Below are 9,482 nucleotides of genomic sequence, written 5' to 3' on the forward strand. Positions count from 1 at the left end.
CTACTGAGACGCAGAGACTCGTTTCTTCATTTCATCTATGAAATAAACTAAGATCTATGTTCTACCGAACATTTAAGTTCCTTTGTGCTTACAGTAATGGTAATAAACTTGTGCTCAAAGCGATGAGCCGGTTGCGCAACACAGCAGTTTGCGCGCACACACACACCGACACACAATCGCTCGTTCTTTGCATGATAAACATATTTTATTCCTATTTTTACTTAGGATTTTTTTCACACTCACTTTATATTAAATTCATTATTTTTATGACATTAGAAATCATTTCTGATTGAGCAGGGATCAAACAAACATGTCCTCCACACATGCAGGAAGTAATTAGCATCTGTTTAACATATGTTAATGAAGKCGTGTCAGGGGAGGTGTCTTACCTGCGCTCAGTTCCACGTTAATTGTGATGTACAAAGAAATGTGTGTGGATTCCAGCGTACGCACAGTTTGATACATCTGGATTTTTTTGTGCGTACACCGTTTTCTGGATTTGACCGTACATCAGGTTTCAGTAAGAAATCCACACAAGTCTTTGCACATGAGGCCCCTGGTGTTTGTTTGTGTCTCTTTCCTGTCCTCAAACCCAGCCGGTTGAGGCAGATGGCCGCCTGTCCTGAGCCTGGTTCTGGTTCTGCTGGAGGTTTCTTCCTGTTAACAGGGAGTTTTTCCTCTTCACTGTCACCAATGTGCTGCTCAGGATGGGAGACTGTGATGAAGTAAAGATTTGGCGCAGTCTGCTGGCTTCTTTAGATTTATTATTTCTTTCTCTTTTTCTCTCTCTTTTTTTTGTGCGTGTACAGTGTCCTGAGACAACAGTTGTTCTGCCTAGGTGCTATATGAATAAATTGAATTGAATTGAATTGAATTGAATCGAATTGAATTGAATAGAATAGTGGTATGACAATGGCTCAGGGTGTTCACAAGTCTAAAAAGGTTGGGGAACCAATGATTTAGACCACTAGACCAGTGGTTCCCAAAGTTGGGGTCAGCCGGTCAGGACCCATAGTGGGGTCCTGAAAATTTTTTCTGAAATAATTACACTAAAAAAAGACAATTAAGCATATTTTTTTGCCTTTGTTGTTGCAAAATAATAAAATTAGTGTACTTAAAATAGACAAAAAAATAGCGTAATAAATAATGTTACTATGCTCTTGTTAATTTGACGTGAAAACAATGTTTATCAACTGGTAACAGCTGGGGGCACGGGTCTCAGCTGCTGGTACTTTGTGGGTCAAAAGCTGAAAAGTTTGGGAACCACAATCTTAAATGTAGCTCTTGGATCCAGTTATTACATCTGCTGTAATGGTCCTTGATAGTTTTTATTGGATTCTTGTCCTTTTTTGTTRCAAATACAGAAACGTTACCACTATAATATTTCCTTCATATATAAAGAAACATGCTGGGAAAAGCCACAGCTTATATACTCCAGATCAAATGTACTGTTGCATTGTAAGGTTATAAGAGTTTCTAAATATGGAAAGAAGAAATGGGAGTGAGACAAAAAAACTCAATTCAGCATTTTAATGCAAACAAGTACACTGACATAGGCTGTTCATCAACTGATCAAAAGTTTGAGACCATGTCTCAAAAAATCCCCTAAAATAGAAATAAATTTTGCATAAAAAAGGACTCAGTAATGAGTAGCTGAGCTATTCTTCAACCTCAAAACTTCATTTCAGCATCATGACACTAGCCAGGAGGCTAGAGGTGACTAACTAGAGGTAACCCATTCTTTACCACACAGACGGTGGTCTTCAGTCCTGAGGGAGACCCCCTGCAACATTTCCACACAGCTGCTGTTTGACACTTCTGCGCACCTGAAGCTCCATTGTTCCAGTGAAGATCATGATGGAGCCCTCCACTGTGCTGTGTAGAAAACATCTCAGGTGGGATCTCCTTGTCAGGCCAGTAATGTTAGATCAGGACCATCAAGTTTACATGTTTTTCTCATCAGAGAATAAAACTTTCTTCCATGAGGTCTTTGAAGATGTTTTCTGTTCTTGAAGCCCTTCTCACTGATGCKATCTTACTTTAGGTTGAGGATGTTCCTTTGTCTTCTTGGACAGCCAACTGGATCCTCCAGCTCAGAGCTGGTGAAATGATTTTGGGTCAACCACTTGATTTTTTTTTTTTGTTCCATAACCCTCGGGATCTTTTAAAAAGGTTAAAAGAACTGTCTTACTGCGTCCAACCTCAGCAGCAACGGAACGCTGCGAGAGGCCTTGTGCAGCTCAATAATCCAACCGTGTTCAAAGAGAGAAAACATTATTGTCTTTTCCATCAGGTCAGGACACTGTGGATACCTGACAGAAAARAACACTGAATCCACATTTCTGTGAAGATTTGGTAAAACATAAACAAGAACAGACAAAAGATACAATAAAAGACAAAACAAATTTCATACATGTAAGTAAATTGGCAGTGAGATTTAGAAAACTGCACTGATTTGTTTTTGGTAAGTGATGAATGTGCTGTTGTTGGGGTGATGAGATGATCTTAATGAAATCAACAGAATTTTTTTCTTCACCTAATAATACTGAGTTCATTTTTTGGCTTTATTTCATGGAAATTTCACATGAATAATCACTGTCAACATGTCATTATTTTTTTGTGTAGCACTGCACTCCTGTTTCCTGTTTGTAGGCCAACAGTTGATGTGTTGTGTGCGTAGCATGATGTGCACCACGCGTGCAATCTTCTTGCAGCCGAGTCAGTCATCGAGTCAACGCTTCAAGAAGTCAACGCTTCAAGAAGTCAACGCTTCAAGAAATGAATCATTTTTCAACACATTTGCTTTAAGGCTTCAACAAAACCTCATCTTGCCTTCACTAAACATTCCCAGGTCTTGTGGATATGAGTATTAGCAGTACTTAATAAATTTAATCCACTTTMTTTCATTGATTCTGACCCAACAACGTGTACGCTGTTCATTTTTGCTATTGAATTTGTATTTATTAAAATTGTTTATTGGTAACACATTCAGCAGTAGCAGATCATTTCTGGTCTGGAAATTGGTTCTGGAAGGTCCTTGAATTTGATGTTAACCAAGATGTGGCAACCCTGTATCAAAAATAGAAGAAATAATAGYCTGAAATACTTCACTCTSCATGTAATATGTATTATATAATGAATTTCACTTTCAGAGCCGACTGGCAAAAAAAAAGTTTGAATTTTTTTTAACAATACTTTTTGGAGCAGCGGTTGTGCATAGGAATTCTCAAAAAGTTCATTTTACTGCAGGGTTCAGGCCATGTTGGGGTTGTTGTAAAGAACGTGTACCAGAGCTGCAGCTCACCTGGGACAAACAAGGTGAAACTTTAGAGAACAGAATAAAATCTCATACTGTCAGAGCCAGTCAGCAGCTAGCAGGACTTTGTTCCACCAGTCACAGCTCGTCAGCCGCATGAGCCAGAACCGTGGTGGAGGTGCACACACTTAGGTTTTACAAGCTGGTGTTGCCTTCAAGAGGAATTGTTGAAAATGGCATCACTTCCTTCACCCATGGTCAGTGCAATGAGAGCTGTGCCTCTATAAGCCCACTGCCCTCCATGTTCTCCCTGCTAACGAATCACTCGTGCAGAGATCACTTTCGTCTTACTGCCTAATTTCTCCTGTCTGCTTTTGGTTCATTTCAATTGTTAATGTTAAGGTGAAGTTATCTTTTCAAAGGTTGTTGAAAATGTTATAGATGTGGGATAAAAAGATCATACCTTACTGTGAATTGTTTAAGGCTTCAAAGAAGTCTAYGAACTAAAGGTAGGAGACCAGGAGACTGCTTCTGTCTGAGGAGCWGCAGGTAAACATAGTTTAAACATGAAACAAAGACAAGAAGCCTGTACCTACAGTGAAACAGGAGGCTTAGTTCTGCTCTGCTCTAACACAGGTGATCTCCAATCTGTGCAGGGTACAATATAATCTCAAGACTATCAAGGCTTCCTGGATGTCAGAAAGCTTGGTCTCTGTCAYAGATTATGGGTCCAACAGGGTAACGACCCAAAACACAGCTAAAACTAAAAATTGGACTGTTCTGACTTGGGGTGGCTGTGGTGGACTGGTTAAGGGAGTAGGTTGCTGGTTAGACACCCCCCCTCCCCCTCCCCTTTCAGCTGTCTCAGTCCCACTTGCCTACTGATGGTAGTCAGAGGGTCCGATGGCACCAATGCATGGCAGCCCCACCTCTGTCAGTGTTTCCCAGAGCAGCTGTGGCTACAATGTAGCTTATCATCATCAGTGTGTGAATATGTAATGTGTGGTGCCTTTGGGGTCCATGTGGACTTCATAAGATGCTATGTAAGTTCAAGACATTTGTCCTTCTGAGCCCTGATCGAAGTCTTGTTGAACATGTGGAGGGGGCTGAAACATCTGGAGCTCTTTGTTCATGAGGAGTGGACCAGAATGCCTGTGGACAGGTGCAGAGGTCACAGAAATGGCTTGATTGTCTGAGAACATCAAAGAGTGGAGATAAGATGGGTGGCAGGTGTGCCAGTGCCAATCCCAAATGACAAATGACTGAGGATCACATGTAGCGTTAAGATGGAACTACAGCCACCTTTGGCTGTAGTATCTGGTGTGTAAGGAATCAGAATAATGTAGTGGTCACCCTGGGTGGTACAATAAGAACTAAAGTCTGGTTACATCTGGTGGTCAAACCTGTAAACATGGAGCAAGAAACAGTGATGCAGCATGTGAATGACACATGAAGCTGCTTACACAGGGTTTTAAAACATGGGACTCATACAAACACCCCCACCCCCCACCTCCATGCTGTGGTGCAAATTACCTGCCTGCATGTTCTAAACTGAAACAATGAAATATTTATATCTATAATCACTGAAGTTGATCATTCAGCTTTATTCTTTTTATAAAATGAAGTCATTTCACTTCAGCCACATCTGAAACTAAAATGTCAGTGTCTCCTGACAGGTTGGCTACAGGCCCAACCCCTCCTGTTTATTTTATTAAACTAAAAGAGAAAAGAACTATTCAATGAGAAGCAAGTTTACACAGTTAAAAATGAAAAACCTTTATTTGTTTTAAAGACCATTGAAATAAATACTTTACAGAAACCAATGTAGAAAACTTGATGCACTGTCTCAAAAGGTCAACATCCTGTGTTAGAGGCTGGGGGAGAGGAGGGGGAGACCTTCAGTCTAAGAAATGCTTTTTTATATCGATATGCTAAAAATGACAATTTCATTTTGTAGTTTGGTCTTTTTTTAATCACTTGCCACCACCCTTTTCAAAAAGTAAGAAAACAAAAACAAACAAACAAAAAGGCATGAGGCTGAAAATCCCACCAGGCAGTCTGGAGCTGAGGGGAACCTTTCAGACCTCAACACGGTAAACCACATCTTCTGAATATACAAGTCCGTGGTAAATAAGCTTCACATGCTCCCAGAACAGCTTTCTTCAAACATGATCATGAATGAGAAAGTTTACTGAAGTCCATAAATACTCATCTGGTCAAATCCAACACCTCCCAGCTGTACAAAGCCTGGTATTAAACTACAGTTGAGCTGTGATGCTGCCAGCATGTCACCGGCCACAGCTGAGGAAAGTGTTTACCACCAGGGAGCCTAACTATTCTAGACCTCGGACATGGATTCAATAAGGACATTAGCCCCACTTTAGTATTTCATCTACTGGAGTACACTTTAATTTCTAAATTATCATTGGGTATTCAGAGCTGGACATGTTTCCTGTCAGAGCTCTAAACATGTAAAATGCTTCTGCCACGACACATTTCACATGGGTTTTCTTCTCCACATGCACAAAACTCAACAGGACTGCTGCCTTGGTGACAGATGTTGGGAGGTCCTGTGCATGCTGCAGTTTGCCAACACTCAGTCCAGGAAGATACTTATTTATCAACCGAGCCAAATAAACTCAATGAGTCCTTTAATCAAGGAGGAACTGTTCAATTTAGTCTTAAAGGCTGTTCTGGTTGACACAAGGTTGATTTGACAGATGAAGCTGTTCAGTAAGCAGTCATTCCAAGATAAGCAACAACAATTTCAAGAGTGTGTGTGTGTGTGTATGTGTGTGAGAGAGAAGAGATTAAACATAAGATCAGAACATGAAGTTAAAAAGACTTTACTTCTAAAATAAGCAGAATGGGGCATAAAGAGCATGTGGAATCTAGATGAGATCTGCCACATTCATAGGCATCTCTTCAACCGTGGTGTTGTAGAAAGTCTCAATGTCTCTGAGGGTCCGTTTGTCATCTTCAGTCACCATGTTGATGGCCACGCCCTTCCTGCCAAAACGACCACCTCGACCAATTCTGAGGAAGAAAAACAACTTCAGTCAGACCAACATGAATTATACACCACCTTTWTATCCAAGGTTGTAAAAGACGTTAAAATATTACAGATCTTTTAAACTTGTACTGGAGGAAAAAAAGAAATACCACTGCACATCATAATTTTGATCTATGTTTATTTTTATTGTTACCATCTTTAATTCTATTATTGCTACAATTGATAATGTCACATAGCAATATACTGTTTCTGTGGACTGATGTATGCATCTGCTGCTGCAATTACACCTGAATTTCCCCATATGGGACAATAAAGGCAGTTTCTATTTTATTTTAAACAGAAGAACCAGAATGAACCCAGAGGACCCCTTTACATTTTTAAAAATCGTCACAATCCTGATTCATTAAGCCTCAACTTGAAGAAATGCCTCCCTGAAGTAACTCTGAATAAAAGCTGCAGCTCAGTGACATTCCCACCCCTGAATGAGTGGCATTAACATATACCTGGAGTTACTAGAGACAAGAGAGGATTACCTGTGGATGTAGTTTTCTCTGTTAGTAGGCAGGTCATAGTTGATAACAAGGGACACCTGCTGGACATCAATGCCTCTGGCCTGAGGGAACACAGGGACTGAGTCAAGTAGCTAGTAACATACAATTATTGCTTTCCAAGGTCAGATATTTACATCATTATTAACAATTAAACAAATATATCTCAATGAGAGAGTGTAACCTGCCATTTAGTTGTGAGTCAAGGATTTAAACCAAGCTACAGTGGAGGGCAGGGTAGTAATGTACCAAGGAACATTCAATCCTTCACCAACACAGCAGAGGCAAGGAGAGGGAACCCTGGACCAACTACAACATTCATTGAGGACATGAATATACAAGAGGTGTAAAAACCTGTTTGGTTTGCATGTACCCATCAGTACAGCTTGGTAAGGGGCTGATGAGACCACCTCCTTTTAAAATCACATATGAAGCTCCCAGGAGGAGCTGAGTGCACAGCAGAGCCACACGTGTTACACCCCTGGTACACAGTGATGTATGAACGTTAGCTTACCAGCAGATCAGTGGTGATGAGGACTCTACTGGAACCGGATCGGAACTCCCTCATGATCAGATCCCGTTCTTTCTGGTCCATGTCACCATGCTGGAAAAGACCAGATGTGGGTTAAAAACTGGAACCAACAGAGCAGTGTGAATGTTTCTGCTCTGAGCTGCAGTTTTCTCATCAGTCTGTCTGAACCTAACGCACAGCAGGAACTAAAGAGCAGGACAGCTCCTCACCAGAGCAGAAACAGTGAAGTCTCTAGCGTGCATCTTCTCAGTCAGCCAGTCCACTTTCCTTCTCGTGTTGATGAAGATGACAGCTTGTGTGATAGTCAGGGTTTCATACAAATCACATAACGTGTCCAGTTTCCACTCCTGTGAACACAGCAAGGCAGACTCACAACACCATCCCCTAAACATCACATTAACCCAACACTAACTGATTTACCTCTTTCTCCACGTTTATGTAAAACTGGCGAATACCCTCAAGGGTCAGCTCCTCCTTCTTCACAAGGATCCGGATCGGGTCTCGCATGAATTTCTTTGTGACCTCCAAGACGTCAGCTGGCATTGTGGCCGACAGCAGGACCACCTTTAGACACAAAACCAAACCAAGATGAGTTTATAGGAMAACACGAGTGACCTTTTCAGGACAGAGATGAGATCATTTAAGGGTTTCTGGGGACACATAAGTAATTTTTTTTAAATTTGTATTCAAATTGTTTAATAAATGTTTCTTCATTTATGGTCTAGGCACAGAACGATGCAAAGACAAACCTTTCCTCCACATACAGTATACAAACTAAGCAGGTGAGGGAGCCAGCCCACTTCCTTCACACTTTCAGTCTCACCTGTATGCTGGTCGACAGCTTCTGGAAGATCTCATAGATCTGGTCCTTGAATCCTCGACTCAGCATTTCATCAGCCTCATCCAGCACAAACATTTTGATGTACTTAGGAGCTGGAGGGGAAAATAAGATTAATTAAATGATGTAAGAGACTCAAAGAAAATGAAACCAAATGTCAAACCAAGGTTTTCGCAAGCAGTGTGGAAACAAGTCCACTGAAACAGTTTCATCTACTGGGCTGGGACTTCTGCACACTCATTTGTTAAAACAGGGTAAGTGACAATGACAGCGTTACTACACTTTAAGCAAAGTTAAAATTAAGACTTTAAGACTTTAATGCCAAGTGAAATCAAATTTAAGACTAATTTCACAATAAAGACAAATGACAAAAATTAAAACAGTCAGAGTTACAGTCATCCTATTTACAATGTGTTAACATTTATATGATTGATTGAAGAACTTAAGGCCTTRTGTTTGGATTGATGAATTCAAAGCCTTTTAAGACTTTAAGGATCTGCAGGAAAGCTGCATGAGCACATCTTTAACACGACCTAAAAGAGGACACTGGGTGTTCGTGGTAGTGTTTTAAATACATTTTAAATATGGTTAGTTTCTGAATTAAACTGATTTTGGTGACTTTTGTCAAACTTTCTATAGAAAAGTAACATTTGAGTTAGAGAGTGCTGTGCTCAGAACCATGAATGTATGATCACACCTCTGGGTCCATGCTGTTGTGAAAACTCAGTCAGCAGAACGCTAACATGAGCAGCACCACAGCAGGGTTTCCCAGAGTCAGCTGACACGCATGGATATCATCATTATACAGCAGCCCCTGTTCTGCAGGGTCCAGCCCACCTCTGACACCTCAACACTTTAACCCAGTGTGTTCACAGAGCCTGCTGGACTGAACTCATTTCTCACGTACAGACAAAAATCAGGAAGCTGACTGAGACTTATGTAASGACAACACCCCTGATGACTCAGCACTTCTTATACACTTACAGATGTTTTTGCGAGTCAACATGTCAAAGACTCGGCCCGGGGTTCCCACCACAATGTGAGGGGCTTCTGCCTGAAGCTTCTGGACCTCACTGCGGATGCTGGTTCCTCCRATACAAGCGTAACAACTGGCACCCATGTAGTCACCCAGAGCCAGCACCACCTTCTGGATCTACACACACACAAAACACGATTTAACAAGACACACCCCAACTTGTGTCTTTATGCAGTTTATATTGACAGAATTTATTCTATTTCCATCACACACACACACACACACACACACACACACACACACACACACACACACACAC

At 41.0% G+C, this 9,482-nt stretch overlaps 1 protein-coding gene across 1 annotated transcript in view; it reads right to left on the reverse strand.

Moving 5' to 3' along the window:
- Positions 1-5,016: 5,016 nt before the first annotated feature.
- The window catches only part of LOC106533198 (eukaryotic initiation factor 4A-I), a 7,465-nt gene continuing 2,999 nt past the window's right edge, over positions 5,017-9,482 (reverse strand). Inside the window, exons 5-11 of the mRNA XM_014029439.1 lie at positions 9,172-9,340; positions 8,173-8,282; positions 7,770-7,913; positions 7,559-7,696; positions 7,332-7,421; positions 6,803-6,882; positions 5,017-6,292 (exon numbers count right to left, since the gene is read on the reverse strand). Of these exons, the coding sequence (XP_013884893.1) occupies positions 6,148-6,292; positions 6,803-6,882; positions 7,332-7,421; positions 7,559-7,696; positions 7,770-7,913; positions 8,173-8,282; positions 9,172-9,340 (876 nt within the window). The 3' untranslated portion in view covers positions 5,017-6,147. The remainder of the gene's footprint in view (positions 6,293-6,802; positions 6,883-7,331; positions 7,422-7,558; positions 7,697-7,769; positions 7,914-8,172; positions 8,283-9,171; positions 9,341-9,482) is intronic.

The sequence above is a fragment of the Austrofundulus limnaeus genome, unplaced genomic scaffold (assembly GCF_001266775.1).
Source record: "Austrofundulus limnaeus strain Quisiro unplaced genomic scaffold, Austrofundulus_limnaeus-1.0 Scaffold904, whole genome shotgun sequence".
NCBI classification, from domain to species: domain Eukaryota; kingdom Metazoa; phylum Chordata; class Actinopteri; order Cyprinodontiformes; family Rivulidae; genus Austrofundulus; species Austrofundulus limnaeus.